This window comes from Geotrypetes seraphini, chromosome 12, assembly GCF_902459505.1.
Source record: "Geotrypetes seraphini chromosome 12, aGeoSer1.1, whole genome shotgun sequence".
Classification (NCBI taxonomy): domain Eukaryota; kingdom Metazoa; phylum Chordata; class Amphibia; order Gymnophiona; family Dermophiidae; genus Geotrypetes; species Geotrypetes seraphini.
In genome coordinates, this window is record NC_047095.1 from 37,723,310 (window position 1) to 37,743,515 (window position 20,206).

The window sequence follows — 20,206 nt, forward strand, 5'->3', positions numbered from 1 at the left end:
AGGAGTATAAAGAAGTCCCTGATTGGCCATTGTTTTGGCCAATCAGAGACTTCCTTAGATTCCTTCCTAAGGAAGTTCCTAATTGGCTCAGATGCCTCAGGCCCCTCCCAAGTACATATTCATTGTGGATATCCTGAAAACCTAACCTGCCTGTGGCTCTCGAGGCCCAGAATTGCCTACCACTGAGCTAGACTAATAGACTAAAGCATAAATCTTCTCTCCTTATCAAGAAACATGTAACTGTCTCAATTAAAATATCTTATCACTTACCATAAAATAACAGCTCTTAGGCAGATTTAAAAGCTTATGAAAAAACAAACAAACCACCTTTCATTTTCTTCCTGATATCTAAGTAGTTCACTGCTGTATGTAACATTATAGGTAGTGAATTCCAGAAGATGCATCTTCAGTTTCTGCCTGTAAAAATAGGAAGAGGAATGGACAGAGGCCCAATTTCAGATTCTGGTCCTTTTTGTATTATTTTTGTCCATAAATTCTTGGATTTTATAATGTAATACTGCAATTTCAATTATATCCTTGAATATGCGTGAGTTTGCTATTGTAATTTGCTGTTGTATTTGTAACCATTTTTGTTGCATGTTGGTATTTTGTGTGTTAGATTTGTTCACTTATTTATATGACATTATAAGGCCATTCAATCTATATGCATCATTCCTTGTTAGGCGGGTCAAGTCAATAAAGTGGAAAAAAATTCCACCTTGTGGGAAATATTTTGATGCATCCATACCACCAGATGGCAGCATAATAGCAGTTTATGGGATATACTGCCACATATTTAATTTTTGTATTGTGTGTCTTTATATTTGTCTTTGAGTTGCTGGGGTGAGCATTCTTTCTAAAACATTTTTTTCATGCATTTAAATACCATATCCTTATCCTTACTGACCTTTTCCTGAAATAATATTGTAATCTGTTCTATTTCCCTTTTTTCCTCCTTATACCTTTGTCACACTAGTTCTTTTTAATTTTCGTGTTCATGTGTTTTTAATTAGTGTATGACCCCCCTTCCCTTTCTTCTATTGCTTATAAACTGCTTAGACTACTTTGGATATATAGGTGGTATAGCAAATAAATTGAACTTGTCTGTACTTGCAATTCTTATCCGGTTTGTGACAAGACTGCCATACTACATTGCTACCTTGAGGAGAACAAAAATCACAGGGCATGCATATCTTTTCTAAAATACAGTGGTACCTTGGTTTACAAGCATAATTCGTTCCAGAAGCATGATCGTAAACCAAAATACAGTGGTACGTTGGATTACAAGCATAATCCGTTCCAGGAGCATGCTCGCAATCCAGAATGCTTGTTTATCAAAGCGAGTTTCCCCATAGGAAATAATGGAAACTCGCTTTGATACGTTCCCATCCCTCAAGACCAGCGGCGCTGCTCTATCCCCCCCCCACGAGAACCGGCATTGCTCCCCCCGAAGGCCCCCCCTGCGATCCGGCACCCCCCCCCCCCCGCGATCCGGCACCCTCCCTCCGCAATCCGGCACTCCCCCCCCCGCCGCTGCTTACTGTCATCTGGGCACCGGCATTGGCATGTCCTGTACGTTGGTGCCGGTGCCCGAAGATCGGCCTCCTCTTCTTGCTGGGCCTTGAGCATCTGCGCATGCTCAAGGCCTGCGAGTTCACGTTCTCAAGGCCCAGCAAGAAGAGGAGGCCGATTTTTGGGCAGAGGCACCAACGCACAGGACATGCCGGTGCCGGAGCCCAGATGACAGTAAGCAGCGGCGGAGGGGTGCTCAATCGCGGCGGAGGGGGGGGGGGGGGCGAGGCGCCGATTTTGCAAATGTTTTGCTCGTCTTGCAAACCACTCGCAAACCGAGGTACCACTGTATTCATATATCAAAGCGAGTTTCCCTATAGGCACTAAGGGAAACTCGCTTGATACGTTCCCACCCACCCCCCGAGGCCAGCGGCGCTGCTCTACCCCCCCCCCCCCCGAGAACTGACATTGCTCCCCCTGAGACCCCCACCGCATGATCCGCTACCTTCCCCCCCGCGATCTGGCATCCCCCCGCTCGTGTCGCCCCTCTCCCCCCACTGTGATCTGAAATCCCCAAGCACCCACCCGAACACGCTGCTTACCCCCATCTGGCCACCGGCACCAACGCACAGGACATGCTGGTACCCGAAGATCTGCGTCCTCTTTGCTGGGCCTTGAGTATCTGCGCATGCTCAAGGCCTGCGAGTTCACGCTCTCTCCGAGATTCTCAGAGATCTCCGAGAATCTCGGAGAGAGCGTGAACTCGCAGCCTTGAGCATGCGCAGATGCTCAAGGCCCAGCAAAGAAGAGGACACAGATCTTCGGGCACCGGCATGTCCTGTGCATTGATGCCGGTGGCCAGATGGGAGTAAGCAGCGTGTTCGGGTGGGTACTGGGGGATTTCAGATCTCGCGGTAGGGGGAGGTGCGACGCAAGCAGGGGGATGCCGGACTGCGGTGGGGAGGGTGCCGGATCGCAGGGGGTGCTGCTTGCAAATCGAGGCAAGCTCGGTTTCCGAGGTGCCGATTTTGCGAATGTTTTGCTCATCTTGCAAAACACTTGCAAACCGGTGCACTCGTAAACCGAGGTGCCACTGTATATGTCCTTCGTGGTGTAATGGTTCTGTATTTTTTAAAATAGTGGTTCCTCCCTTTTATGATTGTGGTATTTAAGCAGTACCAAGTGATGAGTGGGTCTGTCTGTGGTTGGACTAGACTAGAGGAGCACACCTCAGGTATACATTTTGGATGCGAGATCAAAGGATTAGCTAACTCATATAGGTAAGAATATGCATTGTGGCATGATACGTATTGAAGAATATGTGGGAGCCAAGTATATTCTTTCCCATTTGTTTTGTTTGTGTTCCTTGGTAGTATCTGCAAATTTATTCTGATGCTTTATAATAAGTGAATGGTGCTCTGGAATTTTCACAAGTACTTCTGTTCAATGAATTCAAAGAGAATTTCTGTTCCTCACCTTCCCTATTGGATTAAAATTTTTTTGTCTCGACTTTTGCTACCAGTATAAGTCTTCTAGAAAAGGAAGAAGTCAGCATATGACATTTCGGAGCAGGGGTGCTATTTATTTACTGTAAAAATTAAACTGAAGGTAGAATAAGAAAAAATTTTCCCCTAATCCTTTCTTAAAATGCTTGCTGATTGTAAGAGAACAATTTTCAAAACAGCCTAGCTATGTTAAAACAATGTTTCTAGATTCCTTTTTCTGAAATTTGCCTTGATAAGCTTAGGAGTCTTCCCTTCAGTTGTCACCACTGAAGTGGCGTGGGGCAATTGTCTACCATAGTAGAGAATGAAACGGGGACAAATTTGTCTCTGTCCCCACAGGAGCTCAATTTCCCCATCCTGTCCCTGTCCCTGCCCTGTTTCTTTAAGTTCTGCCTTAACTGTACAAGCCTCAAACCCGTATGATTTTAAAAATGTTTGAGGCTTGTGCAGATGAAGACAGAGCTTTTCAGGAATGGGGCAGGAAAATAACTCGCTGGGCTGAGAAAATGAGTTCCCATGGGGGCAGGGAAAAATTCATCCCTGTGTCATTCTCTGTAACTTAGGTCCTCTTTAGGCCTGATTTGCTAAATCTGTTTTCCTATTCTGTGTCCAAGGAAAAAGAAAGCTTAGTAATCAAGCTCATAATGCATACCTACAGGCCACTAGGAGAAATGCAGGGTCAGAAGCTCCCTTTCCATCTACTCTCTCATTGTGTAAAATCTCTTTGTTCCTCATCATCTTCCTCCTTCCTTCCTTCCTTAAATCAGCCAAGCCCCCAACCTGCCAATCAGCTATTTCCCTAGCCCCTATTTCCTATCTTCTCACTTAGGTCCCCCACTGATCCTCACCCTGCTGTTTGCAGAGCAAGAACATCATCCTCCCCATAGCTGTTGCCTGAATGGAAATATCATCCTCCCTACACCATGCAGCTTTGTGTTTAAGCCACATGGTGTAGCAAATTTCACATTCATCTCTTTCTCAAGTCTCCCAAAACCAGCATGAAAATTTCTGCATCACACGGCTTAGACTTGGCAGAGCCATATGGTCATAAAGAACTGTGTTATTGCTGTGGGAGCAGGCCCATGGTGACCTGGCCTCTGTGATTTAATGAGTGTTGGTGTATGGGCTTCCATAGCTCATGTACTTCTATTCAGTCTGCAAGGGGTGTTCCAAGGGTTATGTTTATGTTGAGGAAGGAACATAGGGGCCAATGCACAGAACTCCTGACACAGCATCAGAAAACACTGGGTCACAGTGATCCTAAATTACTGCATGATGCATAACACTAATTACATGCAAATTATATGCATGCTGTTAGTTTTGAGTTGCAGCTCATGTATAAAGTAGCGCTGCCCAATTCGCCAGTTCAAATTGATTCAACAATTCCACATCGGTGAATCGATTCATTGCCCGAGAAAATCAGACTTGCTGATTTAGCAACTAACAACCCCGCCCTCCTGGTGAGACCTGACATCCCTCTGAGGCCTCCTAAAACAGGAGTGGCATCATTGTGAACTGGCTGCTCATGGCCTGCCCCACTGGGACCTTCCCTCTGCCGCATCACTGATGATGTCGCTGATGATGTGGCAGAGGGAAGCCCTATTGGGGCAGGGCATGAGTAGCACGTTCAGAGCTGCCCATCCACCGCCGCCACTGCTGCTGCTTTAGGATGCCTTCGGAAGTATGTCAGGTCTCATGGTGGGAGAGTCGGTGGGGTGCTGCTGCACAGGGGGATGGGAGGGGAGGGATGGAAAACTACTGTACAGGAGGATAGGAGGGTTAGAGGGATGGAAAGCTGCTACACAGGGGAATGGGTGGGAGGGGAGGAAAGCTGCTGCTCGGGGATGGGCGGGGAGGAAGGATGCACATGGGGGGAGGAAGAATTGTTGGGATGGAGGAGAGGAAAGAAGAGAAAAGGTAGAAAGGGGTGAGATGGAGAAATCCTGCATATGGTGGAGGAGAAGGAGACATGCATGGAGAAAACAGAGGGAGAAATATTGGACATAAGAGGGCAGGGAGAGATGGTACATGGGGAGAGAGAAAAGTTGCACATGATAATGGAGGAAAGGAAGGGAGAGATGCTGCATGGAGGGGAATAGAGAGGTTAGACCAAGGGCATAAAGCAGGGCGAAAGAGATGGTAGACAGTGGAAAATAAACAAATGTTGCCTATGCCAGTGGAAGATTCTATTTTGTGATTACAAAATGTCAAATTTGAAATGTGTATCTTGTCTGTGCTGGATAACGAGTGTGAGCTGGGACCTAACGGAGAGGAAAAGTCTTTTTTGTTTGTTTTTGTTTATACTATAGTGCTGGTGTGAGTTTGGAGAGGGAAAATGGGGGTGGGGTGGGCCGAAAGGCTACAAAATAAACCCGCCAGGATGTTTGAGGAAAAAACCCACACCCAATTGGGCAGGAAAATCGAATCAAAAAATCAATTCAATAGGCCAAATCAAATCAAAACATTTGTTCCTGAATCGGCCAGCACTAGTGCAAAGAACCAGTAGTGAATGGCAGACTTTTCAATTTCAGGCAAATTACTCTTATGAGAAATCACCCTTATGCTATGACAGCTCTAGAGCTGCTGGAAAATTTGTACACTAAAAGTAAGTGTTCCTCGCTGTGCATTTCACAGAGTGCTCATTTTAATACTAATAAGCTCATCGTAATGCATTTGTATAGGATTCTCAGTGGCTGCTGCCGCCGTGAAGGGTAAAAGCCACACAACTCTTATGTGCATCGGGGTCTGAAATAACTTGCACGCTAGAGTATCTTCAACCAGTCGTTCTGGAACGCTAAGCTTTTGAACAATAGGATCAGAATGTGCTTTGCATGATATTTTAAAAAGTCTGTTCTATTTTACCCTCTCGGTAGCCTGTACCAAATAGGTGGAAAACACTTGGTGCTTTTTGTGGGTAGTTTCTCTCTGAAAATGAGGGTAAGGCTTTGTTACTCCCCATGCACACTTGTTGGATGGCATTGGGATCCTGATGAGACATTCCAGTAAATTAAAAGCAGGGAGGGCTTCTCTAGTGAAAGATCAACAGGGATTCTTAAAAGTCCAAATATTTTCTATGATGACCTCTTTGCAATAATCCTTAAAGATAGCAGTTCAGAACTTCACCGTCCTTTTGGAAAAAGGTAGAGAATAAACATTTTCCTCAGGATGATTTATTTAAGCACTCATATTTTTATTTGGCTCTTAGGGAAAAAGGCAGTAAAGCCCCTACTGACCCATTGTCTTCATACATAGTTCCTAGGTACCTTAAAATCTTATTATTTAGTTCAGTTTACCAATATCCTGTCACAGCAGTGTCAGTTTAAACAGACAGAATTGTTTTCATCTGCTCGCAGTTCTTCTGTCCTTTAGGGAAACTTCTCTTCAATAGTAAAAAAAAAAAGTACAAAAAAGAAAACTTCTGCTAATGTTAGTTAGGCTGGATTCCCCAATTAGACTAAATATTAATTATAGCATCTCTCAGCTCTTCAGTGGGCTGCAGTAAAAGTCAGGAATAGTTCTGCTCATGTAGCCCTTCTTTTGTAATCCAGAGCTCGTAAAAAAAAAAGAAAACAAACCTTCCAAAAGAGAGCATAACTTCTAGTAAAACTTTTCTAGTAAAAAGGTTCCCAAAGTTTTACTTTTGAAATCTGCTTTCCCAGAAGTTAAGGTAAATGAGGAAGTTCACCGAAATGCAAATAGGGACGTCTAGTAGGTTTCTCCCCAAGGGTCTTCTAATTGACCGGCAATGAATAAGCAACCAGAATAACTGCTAAAATAATCTGAACAATATCACTTCTCTATAAGGGACCACAATGTCCATTTTTTTCAGGGTCAATTTCTTCAAATTGATTAGTTTTGCAGAATCTATGACAGGAATGAACTTACTCCTAAGGCAGGGCATTTGGAAGATCATCTCAGTCTCTCAAATTTACTGCTGACAATTGTTGTATAACTTACATCAGTGTTTCCCAGGCTGTGCTGTGATGCTCTGGGGTGTCATGGAGGAAGATAGAAACAAGCTACTAGTCCAGCATCCCACCTCCCTTCTCCATGCTGCAGCATACAATCTTTTGGCCACTGGCAGTTTAAAATGCACTGTCTTCAATGACCCAGAAGCTTTCCCTCTGCTGCAGCGTCCTGCCTCTCCAAGGACAGAAAGTTGAAGAAGAGGGGAAAGTTTCCAGGTCACCGAAAACAGTGGCACCCGAAGATCACAAGCTGAAGCATGGAGAAGTGTGAGAGTGGTACAGGGCAATCTACTAACTGGTAGAATACCAACCAAGAATCTCCTTGAATCACAAGTGACTGGCTATTTTATTAGATTTATGACATCACTTCATTCTTAATTAAATATACTTAATTAGTGCATATTTCAATTATAAAAGAATTACTTCATTAAGATCCAATGATAAACTGCATGCTCTAGGAGTGTTGTTTTGGTTAGTTTTGATCACATGATCTTTTTGTCAATATTATTTCATTAGTAATTTTTCCCTAGCAACAATATAATGATTTAAGTACCACACACTATTTGGTTTCGCTCCTGTCAGCATTTACATTTAGACTAGCTGAGATCATTATTTCAATGCACGGGACAACATGTCAGCTTAGGCATAGTGACCTGTTCCTTGTTCTAGGACTTGGGCACTTCCTCTATTCTGCTACTGGAACAGGATGTAGCTGCTTCAAATTCTTTAAACAATCACCTTACCAGAATTATTAAAATGAAATAATTCTATAACATTCTACTTAATCTTTTATTATTTATATATTGATGTCTTCAGTTTTCCCAGGCAAGGGATGTCTCACACATATTGGGTTATTGCCCCTCCCCCTTATATCGTGCTTAATACTATAATTGCCATCCACACATATTCAGGAATGGAATGTCTGCTAGAAAGAAGATTAACGAGGTAAGAATCTAATCTTTCCTTACGTGAAAGACTATGCTTAAGTGTTTGTATTCTATAATTTATGTAAATGGTGCCCAAAGTTAGGCAGTGGTTCACATCCTACTGCTACCTAACTTAAAAACCAATTAAAATGCAATTTAAAAGTATCTCCAAAAAGACTGCTGTTATCCTGGTTACAGAGTTGCATTACGATGCCTAACACCACTCTAGGCGTGGTTAATGCGGAAAGTAGCGTTAGGCATCATAAGGATCCTCTGTAGGCACCAGAAATGTAGGCCTTTAAAACCCTGGCCTACATTTCTGGCACCTACTTTTCACTTAGCTGTGCTCTGCAAATGGCGCTGTTGCATGATTCACACATGATTGGCAGCCATTTTTTAGGCAGCTGCTTAGAGAATCCAGGCTTTGGTGCCTAACTTCAGGTGATCTGCTACAGAATAAGGGAGATAATGCTTTGCATTCAGGCACATTTAGCTCTGATTGCAGCTTCAGGGTTTCTTCCATTCTATGTATGCATCCACAGGTGGCAACTCTAGAATGAAGGACTCAGATCTTTATTAAGGGGCAACTGCATGGTCTTCCTAGGCTCCACAAAGACATTGGAGAAGAGGAAGGAGCAGAAGGCTACAGTATATGTCACTGAAGCAAAAAAGAAAAAAAGACATGTAACAGGAAACAAGAGGTTGTAGCAGAATCCATACTTAGTCCCCACCCAAATGGAATATGCTTTCTCTTTCATACAACAAATTGGACTCAAAACACAAAACTGAAATTATGGAAAACGCATATAAAGGAGCAAGTTATGGGAAGCTGTTGAATGTTCTGAGTAAGAAAAAGTTTTGATTTGCATTTGATTTGTCTTATAGATAACTTATCTTAGCCAAGTTTTAAAACTTTTCTTTAAAGTGTTTTATGGGGCAATGAAATCATTCAGTTACAGTGCCTTGCAAGTGACTTCATATGCATGCATGTTTTTCACATTCTGTTCTCTTAGAAATACAGTTCAAAATGCATTAAATAGGAGTTATTTCTTTTATCTATACAATAGATTCTACAGCTCAACTACTATGATCAGACACTAACTTTATAGGCCTTGTTAAACCAGTTTTTGGAAAAACAAGAGCTAATTTGGTAATTTAGTGTGGCAGTGTATGAAGACTATGTAATCAAACTTTTTGATTTCTTATTTTTTTTAATATTTTTAAATTAATATTGAAATCATTGAGTATGTTGTGTAGATCAATGAAACTCCTGATTTAATGCATTTTGAATTGTATTTTTTAGACAGCAAAATTTAAAATCTACAAGTAAAATAGTTTATATATAAGGTACTTATTTTGTACCTGGGGCAGTGGAGGGTTAAGTGATTTGCCCAGATTCATAAGGAGTTGCAGTGGGAATTGAACCCTGTTCCTCAGGTTCACAGGTTACTGCACTAACCATTAGGCTTCTCAAGGGTGTGAAAACTTTGCAAAGTACTGTAAAGGGTAAACACCAGCAACTTTAGTTTACAGTTCTATTAGCTGTTAAAAGTTAGTCATTTTAAGATGTTTTTGTAATCTTAAAAGTTCTTCTCATGTATCTGACCCATTGTCTGACTGTATTAGTTTATGCCTTATATTTGTTAATAGTTACATGAGAACCTTTTCAGTTATTATGACTATGCAGTCACAGATATCTGATCTATGTGGACAGATGGCTTTTTTTTATAGATATCAAATATAGTTAATGTCCTAATAAATAATTTGTATCTGTAGTTGGGCCTACTAGCCAGGTGTTCTATATTGACAGACCACACACAACTTTACTTTTTGCTTTGTTTTCCTGTATTGACAGAAGACAAAAAGTGCCAACTCCATTGTGTTTATGGTGCTTCTAAAATGCATACCTTTAATATTTTATGTACTTTAAAGTTATTTAGCTGTTTAATTTGCATTCCACATTTTGATGGTTTGGAGGGTGGGGGCTGTTTCTACTGAAATATTCTTAATGGCATGTTTTATTTTTTCTCTAGCTATCAGAAACTGTTACAGACAATTTCTGTGCTTGAGGCTCAACGCACTCAGTCGGTTCAAGACCTAGAATGTTTAGACAGACGCCAGAGGGAATCATTAAAGGATCCTATTGGATTTGTGGAAAATCTTCAAAAGAAGGTATCCAAAAGAGATCTTTTTCCATAATGTGTTCATGATCTTATATATATATAAAGCTCAAACTGGATTGCGCCAAGTTCTGGAGGTTATTATGGTACTTTGTGTGTCTTAAGTGCTTTGAAAATGAATCTATGTGCATCTTTTGTTTTTTTATTTGTCAGACTGAATATCTAAATACAATACAATTTTTATATACCGCCAATACCTCATGGAAGTTCACAGCAGTTTACAAAAAATAAATGATCTAATTACAACATTATGAACAGGGTATCTTAGTTACAGTAGAACCTCGGTTTGCGAGTAACCTGGTTTGCGAGTGTTTTGCAAGACGAGCAAAACACTTAGCAAACTTTTGTCTCGCAAATCGAGCATGTTCCGCTACCCGAGCACCTCCCCCCACTCTAACTGGCATTGCACCCCTGCTCCCCCGTGAGAACTGCATCGCACCCCCTTGCTGAAAGCGGCATCTGCCCGCCCTTCCTCCCAAACATGCTCCTTCCTCATCTGCCGGTTGTGCCACTGAAAGAAATCTCCCGCCTCTTGCCTGTTAGAGCGGGGGGGAAGGAGGGGTGATAGAGCAGCGCCGGTAGCCTCGGGGGGGAGGGGGGGAGGGGAGAAGAAGGTAGAATGAATCAAAGCGAGTTTCCATTCATTCCTAAATCAAGTTACTCGCTTTGATATACGAGTAACTTGATTTACGAGCATGCTTCTGGAACAAATTATGCTCGTAAACCAAGGTTCCGCTGTATATCTTTTTAAGTACAAATTCTTCAAACAGGTAGTATGTATCCAAGGTTTTTATTTATTTACTAAGCTTTGTCTTATGTTGATACTTATAGGTTGACTTGGGGCTTCCATGTCCACAGAGAGTCGTTCAGTTGCCAGAGATTGCATGGGACCAATATACCACCAATCTTGGAAACTTCGAAAGAGAGTTTAGAAACCGAAAATGCAACACTAGAAGGGTTAAGTTGATTTTTGACAAAGGTATGTAGTAAATATTACAATCTAAATAACCAAGAATGTAGGCAACGACATGCTGCTTGTCATTGTGAAGTGCCATCTTCACCAATATTATATGCTGATTTAGTGGCATTTCCTCCTCAATTTTTCAAAATTAGAGAGCTATGTTAAGCTAAATGAAATGGTGATTAATCTGGGAATCAGTTTAAGGTAGGACTTGGTCTTATCCACTCCCAATGTCTGTCATCTTATATAGACTCCTGAGAAGCCTTATTCTAGGTAGCTTTACTCTATTAAAGTTGACTCTTCCTCAGTTAATACCAACTATAATTTCACCTCATTTGGTTCTTGCTGATTATTATGACTTCATTGTTTTGCCAAAAAGCCTTGTTTTTATCCATGTGGTGTCTTATCTTGATTATATTGTAAGCTTCCAAGGGATTGGAGGTGTGTCCCGTATTTATTTATTTGTTTGTATGCATTGCTATGTATGCCTGGTAGCTCTATTCCAGGGGTTCTCAGCCCAGTTCTTGGGAGCTACATATTCAGTCAGGTTTTCAGGACAACCACAGTGAAGATACATGAGACAAATGTGTGTGCACTACCTTCACTGTATGTGAAGGTATCTCATGCATATTCACTTGATATCTTTGAAAACCTGACCGACTTTGTGGCTCCCAAGAACTGGGTGGAGAACCATTACAATATACAAATGATTAGTTCTAAGTTAGTAATTCTATATGTACTGTGTGTTGTAGTAGGTTTACCTGTGAGACCAAAAAGTCCTTTGGAACCCAAGAAGAATAGTGAAACCCAGTCTTATTCTGCCCTGCCTTTAAGTGATTGTCCAGAGACTTCAACAAGTAGCCACACACAAGTAAGTTTTATATGCAAAGTGGAAATTAGCCTTACATTTTTTTGGTTTAGGAGGGTATTAATTTAGCACAATAGAAGCTGCTGGGCCTTTACTACATCTGAATTTAAGATGGGAGTGGTAGGTCACTCCCATAAGTTAGTCATATCCTGCTTGTGATTAAAATTGTGAATATCTTATTGTCCAGGCCAAATGCTTTTGGTTACTTTTAAAGGAGCTGGCATGAAATACTGAGAACTGACCTCCCCTACTCCCCCAAGGCTTAAACATTTGCTTGATCCTTTTGTGAACTTGACCCAACCTTACTAGAGTGCCAGGTTGAAATTGGTACCAGTGAGACTACCACTAGAGGTTACTGGTACCAGCAAGGAGTAGGAGTAACTGGGGATTGCTCCTGTCTCGACCCCAATAGACATCAGGGATTATGTTGGGTATCATGGGGAAGGGTGGTATCTGACTTTGAGGGAGGAAGCAGCTGACTCCTTTAAGAAACATCCCAAGGCATCCTGTACAAATATCATACAATTCCTTATGGATGGGTTGTATACCCCAATTTGAGAGTTGGATTGTAGAAAGCATCAATCATTTTTTCTTAGCTTCGCCTCCTTGTCTGCCTGGGCAATGCCCTCTCTTCAGTCTTAACTTCTACAAGCAAATTGAGAAGGTGTCTCTTTCTCTGCTATGCACTAGATTTGTTATTTTTGGGTCTTAATCCGATCTTTTTTTAGACTTCCATGATAATAGAGGGGAGGAAGGAAGAGAATGTGCATGGAGGAGAATAGAGAGGTTTGACCCAGGCACAAGGCAGAGAAAGAGAGATGGTAGTGGAAAAGAAACGGAAATGTTGGCTATGACAGTGAAAGGGAAGGTACAGAGATGGAAGATGAATGGTGGGCATGGGAAAGAAGAAAAGATCAAATAGACAGGAAACCCTGGTGAGCGAGTTAACATAAGACAAACAGAAACCAAAGCCTGGGACCAACATAATTTGAATAATAAGATGACCAGACAACAAAAGGTAGAAAAATAATTTATTTTCTATTTTGTGACTACAATATGTCAGATTTGAAATGTGTATCCTGCAAGAGCTGGTGTTAGTGAGCGTAAGCTAGGACCTAACAGAGCAAAGTCTTTTTTGTTTATACCACAGCACTGGCATGGAGTTGGAGAAGGCAAAGGAGGATGGGGTGGGTGAAGAGGCTACAAAAATAAACCCGTCAGGCTGTAAAAAAAAAACAAAAAACACCCGATGAGAGAGGAAATGTGAATCAAATTGAAAAATTAATTCAATAGGCCAAATTGAATCAAAAATTATTTCCCTGAAACGGGCAGCACTACTTAATAATTACCTCTCATAATAATGATATGTGCTAATCATTGCTGTGGTTTTATTTCTTGTTCTTGAATGTTTAATTGCACTAGTGCCATATTAAAACATGTAGGATTTTGGTCGTTATAACACCACCATTGAATTTGCTGTGGACCTGTATATGATTTTCAGGGACCCTTATTTATAATACTTAAAGTGATATAAATGCATTTATTTCAGTCTTTGAGACTCTTCAGTACTAACATAGAAAATTCATGCTCTCTCAATTTCATTTGTGCAAGCAGATGATTAGAGGACGACTTTGTGACGAGACCAAACCTGGATCTTTTAATCAGCTGTGGACTGTAGAAGAACAGGTAAAAAGCAAAACTCTAATGCTTTATATATCTATGGCATTTTTCTTTTCTAGAAGTACTGTATTGGCCAACTTCTTGCATCAGAACTTGGAATCGGCCCCAAGTGACATTGCTGTACAGATATTCATTAGTCCTTCTAGAATGTTAAAGTTAATATGTGCTGATGACATTCTGCTATATCTATCTGATTCACAATCATCCCTTGTAGCCTTAGTGCATTTAATATCTCAGTTTTCAGCCAGTTTTAAAGTAAATTGGGACAAAATAGAGCTCATAGTAAATGACAGCAAATAAAGACTTGAATGGTCCATCCAGTCTGCCCTATAATCATATGCATTCCAATTTCATGGTTACCCCTTTAATTGGCAGATGGTGAAACGGTTGCTTTATGTAACTTGATGTTGAACGAGAGCAACAATGCCAAGTAACAGGCGTTTGAAGATGCAAATCTCCTATAAGAGCCAAAGAAAACACATGTTGCTTCTGAGCAACAATGCCAAATAAAGGGTTAAATTAAAATGTCTTTTTTCTTTGTTATTCCTGGGCCATAGACTTTAGGGCCTGGATTCTGTAAACTGCGTCCCGATTGTAGTCTACTGTAGGCGTCCTACAGCTGTCTAATTGGCCAATCGGGAATCATGTTTTAAAAAAAAAAAAATGCTCCCCAAGGAAGCTGCATATATTGAAGGCGCCTCTGGGAGCCTAGGGAGGCCCGCAAGTCCGCCTAAGATTAGGCCCTGTGCATCTCCCTAGTAGAGCAGGAGACGCTTACAATGTAGGCCTACATTGTAAGTAGACCCAGCCACTACACTTAATCGCGGCAAGGGATCTCCCTGCCGTGATTAGTATAGCAGCCGTGGCTGTGGCCACCAGTCTTCCCCCTCCCCCTAAACGAATGAGGCAGGAGGGATGGCCAGAGACTGGGTTACTGTATGTGTTTCTTCCCTTGCTTGATAGGTCAGGTGATATGCTGAATATCACATCACCCAGGAACAGTAGCTCTTTTAGTACCAGATTGGCCCAGGTGCCCATGGTATGCAATCTCTTACGCCTGCAGAAGGAGCAAAGTCTCAGGCTCAAGGTGTATCCAGACTCTCTGAGGGGTTGATTGTCCTAGAAGATCCGGGACTCTTTGGTCTTATGGCATGATTCTTGAGCAGGCAGTGCAAATCCAAAAAGGGCATTCAGAAGTAGTCATTGCTACTCTCCTTAGAGCCAAAAAGCCAACAACAGTTTCAATGTATGCTTAAAGGCATGGGAGATGTTTCAGCACTGGTGCAGCAGAGAAAAGTTAGAGCGGGGCGAAACCCCAATCTCATCAGTACTGTCGTTCCTCCAAGAGGAATTTGACAAGGGGTTGGCTGTAGCATACTTCAAGTAGCTGGGCTCTCAAGCTTCCAGGGTAGAGAGAAGAGAGTTGTGCTAGCAGCCCATCTGGATATAGTCAGGTTCTTGAAAGGCGCCCTGAGACTAAGGCTGCTGATTTGAGAACTGTTTCCATCCTGGAGTCTTAGAAGGTCTCAGCAGGGCTCCATATGAGCCCTTACAGGAAGCCTCTCTCATGGAGCTATCAATCAACGTAGTCTTCTTGATTACAATTACATCTGCCAGGAGAGTCTCAGAATTGCAAACACTGTCATGCAAAGAACCATTCTTCAGGATCATAGAAGCAAGAGTGACTTTGTTTAAGGTTCCCCCCTTCCTTGTTGAAAGTCATTTTGGTTTCATGTCAACCAAGAGGTTGGACTGCCAGCATTTCATCCCACAGAGTCCAAGAAGAAAGACCAGGTCATGAAGGTCTTGGATGTCCATAGAGTTCTCTTGCATTATCTTGGAGGTGATTTATTTATTTAATTTTCTATACCGTTCTCTCAAGGGAGCTCAGAACAGTTTACATTAATTTATTCAGGTATTCAAGCATTTTTCCCTATCTGTCTCAGTGGGCTCACAATCTGTCTAATGTGCCTGGGACAAAGAGGGGATTAAGTGACTTGCCCAAGGTCACAAGGAGCAATATAGGTTTAAACCCACAACTTATTTTCGTGTTAACTAATCAGACGAGATGAGGCAGACCTGCTTCCAAGGCCATCATCTCTAATTGGATTCATAGAGCAATATCTTCTGCATACATCAGTTGCAGCAAACAGCCACCTGGCTCATTGAAGGTAAATTTGACAAGAGGAGTGGCCTTCTCTTGGGCATAAGCTTGGGCAATTCCACCTGAGGAAATTTGTAGGTCAGCAACCTGGTCATCCCTTTATACCTTCACCAAATTTTATAGGATGGACCTAGCAGCACAGGAAGATGCTGCTTTTGGGTCATCAGTACTATGAGCAGGCTTATTTATCCCATCCTTGAATTTGGGGACTATTTAGGTGCTTCTCTATGGTTCAACATACCATCCCTATTGCACTGGAAAAAAAGATTAGGTTCTTAACCTTGATAATATCTTTTCCAGTAGATAAGGATGGTATGCTGAACTCCCTGCCCAGGAATTTATCTGATGCTCCTGCTTTTTGACTCAAGTTTAATGGTCAGTTCCAAAGCTAAGATTTCACTATCAGTCAGATTATTGGATTAGCAAGAAACTGTATTTAGGATTACAAGGGAGGAATAGTTGATCTCCATAAATGTTCAGGCTATTTATATTACTTGCTTGACTTGTATTTTATTGAATTAATTGTTCCTCTCAGAGGCTTGTTAATGTGTTTCTTCAATGTTTTAACTTCATCTGTGTAGATTACAGTGCTGTTCTTAGGGAATTCCCGATATCCCCTTCTTCTCCTGTTTTCTGTAGGCTGTCAGGTTTGGTACGAACTGAAGGGGCATGGAGAAGGAGGAGTTGAAAAGCTGTGCTTGACACCTTCTGCAATGTGGTTCAGCATACCATCCCTATCTACTGGAAAAGATATCAAGACAAGAACATAATCTTTTTGCTAATTTATCAGCATTTAGGATAGAAAGTAAGCAGGATCAGAGGAGCTTGATATTTTACATAGACCACAAAGATAACAAAATGGGCTATATTAGCATCTGATTTTTCTAAGGTATTTTTTTAAATACAGCATTTAGTTACATTTGCGGCACACTTCTGGGCAGCTCTTTTTTATATTGCTGTGATATTACAGAGTGAATTTTTGCTTAATGACATTTATCATCTTTTGGCTATTTCAGAAAAAACTGGAACAGTTGCTTTTGAAGTATCCTCTGGAAGAAGTAGAGTCACGGCGATGGCAGAAGATAGCAGATGAGTTAGGAAACAGAACTGCAAAACAAGTAACGTCTAGTTAGATGCTGTGAACTCTTAATTCCATGCTGACCTCTGAAAATGTATTAAAGGATGGAATGTGTACTTTTCTGCAATTCGTAGTTCTCCATATCCTTATTTCCACAAGATTTTATTCATGTTTCCCTTTAATTTGGCATAAGCAGATGCAAGATATACCAGTACCAGTTCTTCATTAGAAGTTTGATTGGTGCTTAAGAGATTAAAGTTTGTAGAAGACATAAACGAGACACCCAGTGATCTTTCCAAAGTAGAGCAGATTTAGGTTTATGTTAGCTCAGTTAAACAAGGGTATAAAGCCCAGACTCAACTCCAGTTTTATATACGAAGCCTGAGAATATCCCAAGATCTCATACCACAAGCATTTCCTCAAGGAATCTATGGTTGATGATGAAGAGTAATATTAATTATACGAGAAATATGCAGTGCTGTACAGTGGTGATAAATATTCAGGTAGGTCCCTGTCCCAAAATTTGTACATTGTCCACATAAAGTCCTTAGCTCTCCCATTCAATGAATATAGCTGCTAGTAAGGTACAGTATCACTGTTTTATATGGAGATATTAGCCTTTCTATCATTCCGGATGTCATCGAGGGACAAGCCCCTTCAGTTGTTGCTTTACAAAGCCTCTTAGCCAAATCCAGGTTCTCAGAGCATGTTTCTTGTACCTCTTAAACAAACCAAAAAATTAAGATACCACAATCCAAGATAAAAATATAGAACCAAAAGTGGATCTTATTAACTTTTAGGAAAAATAAGAGATAGTGATAGTAAAAAATACTTATTAATAAATCAGCCCTAAGGATTTTGGGGAAATTATCTCAGATAGGTTGTTAATACATACAAGTCAGCTGGAGTAGCTGTTCAGCCAGAACAACCGTATTCTAATCATTGATCCTCCTCCTCCATAAATCTTTGTGAGTGTGCAAAATTGCAAATCTTTAAGTGTACAAAATGATTAAATAGTTTGTTAAATAACTTTTAAAATAGTTTTTCTATATGCTTTTTCAATACTTTTTTTTATATAAAAAATTGTAATTATTGCCAGCTGCCAAGGCCACTTATCTTGTATTGGTGATTCTTACAGGCCTGTTTTGCCCTTCACTTCCTCAGAGAATCAATCCAGAAGGCAAAGACTGGAACTATTCCAGTCTGCCTGTTATCATTGCAGTCAGAAATGCAGAGAAGAGAATCTGCTCATGTAAATTTGAAAACTTTTCTATAAAAATTAGAACATTTGTCTATAAGGATTCTAAAGCACACAAAGATTTATGGAGGAGGAGGATCAATGATTAGAATACGGTTGCTCTGGCTGAACAGCAACTCCAGCTGACTTGTACTTATTAGCAACTTATCTGAGATCCTTTCCCCAAAATCCTTGGGGCTGATTTATTAATAAGTATTTTTTACTATCACTATCTCTTATTTTTGGGTCATTCCATGTCAAGTGATCAGATTCTTGGAAAGTGCCCTGCATGACCATCACGGATTTTGATGAAACTTCATATGCAGAGTCCACCATGTCTCAAACGAACTTTGGTAAAGTTTTAGTTTCGCCTGTGGAATATTTGTGGAGATATAGCCATTTGTTTGACCCCATACCACAATGAAATACAGTACGACAATGACATTCTGACAACTTTGAGACACAGTATCTCACGAGCTATGTTTCCAAATAAACTGAAACTTAGCTACCCTGCACAACTTTTGGAGCTCTATTCAGTGCTACCAATAATAATTTTTGTCACGCACTGAGTGAATGGCTGAATTAAGGTAAACTTGGCCAAAAAAATTAGTGCTCCAAAAAAAGTCAAAGTTTGACATTACTTAGCTCCCACAATAATTGAGTAATAAATGCGAAATTTGGCGCATAATGTCTCAGTACAACGTTGTTTTCAAAAGTACAATTTCAACCTCCAAGCTCTTTCCATTAGTTTACAAATTAAGTGTAAAGTTGCTAATTTGTGTAAAAAGGCCAAAAATAGGGTATTTTCAGCCTGCTTTTACAGAAAAATACCTTTTAGAAACTCTTTCAAATCAGTCTCATTAGAAAGAGCATATTTCAAACCCCCTAGAAAAGTGGACTTCATTTTTCAACGCAGGTTAACAATGGCTGAAAAAGGGGGACAAAGTTGGGAGACATTGCCACGGCAACAACCTCTATTTCAACATAGTTCTGTCATTTTTATTGTTACAGTTTTGTATTGACGTAGTATTACTACTACTCTATTGCGTTAGTCCATGGTGACATTGTCACTACCAGTTCAAGAGTTTGAACTGGCAACCCCATCGCCATAGGGGTCATGCCCGATAGCTGTGCAATACCAGCCACGGGTGGGCCACTTCGTCCAGGTTCCCAAGCCTCGCATTTGGTTTCTTTGTCAAGGTTCCAAAGCCTTTTGTTGGTATCTTTCTGGTTCCAAAGCCAATGATTAGGGGGGTGTCTTATCCTAGGTTCCCAAGCCTAAATTGGGTATCTTATATGATTCCCAAGCCGAAGTGAAGTCCACTTTGTTGGCATCGATTCGTTGGTATCCATTTTAAACTGAATTAATAATAATGTGGATCTGAAAAAGAAAACAAGTTGTAATTTGTGATCTGCATGCAACAAAATTATCACCTCAATTTCTAGTTAGGAATAATCATTAATTAAGAACACTATAATTGTACCCAAAGCTTGAGTAAAAATAAACAGGGAAAAACAGTGTGGAAAGTGACATAATTGTAAGTTGAAACGTAGGCCGTTGCCATGGTGACATCTCCCAACTTTGTCCCCCTTTTTCGGGCATTGTTAACCTGCGTTGAAAAATGAAGCCCACTTTTCTAGGGGGTTTGAAATATGCTCTTTCTAATGAGACTGATTTGAAAGAGTTTCTGAAAGGTATTTTTCTGTAAAAGCAGGCTGAAAATACCCTATTTTTGGCCTTTTTACACAAATTAGCAACTTTACACTTAATTTGTAAACTAATGGAAAGAGCTTGGAGGTTGAAATTGTACTTTTGAAAACAACGTTGTACTGAGACATTATGCGCCAAATTTCGCATTTATTACTCAATTATTGTGGGAGCTAAGTAATGTCAAACTTTGACTTTTTTTGGAGCACTAATTTTTTCGGCCAAGTTTACCTTAATTCAGCCATTCACTCAGTGCTCGACAAAAATTATTATTGGTAGCACTGAATAGAGCTCCAAAAGTTGTGCAGGGTAGCTAAGTTTCAGTTTTTTTGGAAACATAGCTCGTGAGATATTGTGTCTCAAAGTTGTCAGAATGTCACTGTCGTACTGTATCAGTCCATTCCTGCAAGACGTTACCT

At 40.8% G+C, this 20,206-nt stretch overlaps 1 protein-coding gene across 11 annotated transcripts in view; it reads left to right on the forward strand.

Annotated features, from left to right (window-relative positions):
* The window catches only part of ZZZ3 (zinc finger ZZ-type containing 3), a 71,938-nt gene that overhangs the window by 31,702 nt on the left and 20,030 nt on the right, over positions 1-20,206 (forward strand). For 8 of the 11 annotated variants that reach the window (XM_033916212.1, XM_033916206.1, XM_033916208.1 and 5 more), the window contains 5 exons: positions 9,945-10,083; positions 10,923-11,070; positions 11,805-11,923; positions 13,532-13,606; positions 16,781-16,882. In XM_033916212.1, the coding sequence (XP_033772103.1) occupies positions 9,945-10,083; positions 10,923-11,070; positions 11,805-11,923; positions 13,532-13,606; positions 16,781-16,882 (583 nt within the window). The remainder of the gene's footprint in view (positions 1-9,944; positions 10,084-10,922; positions 11,071-11,804; positions 11,924-13,531; positions 13,607-16,780; positions 16,883-20,206) is intronic. The other 3 variants (XM_033916214.1, XM_033916215.1, XM_033916213.1) reach the window with 3 other exon arrangements.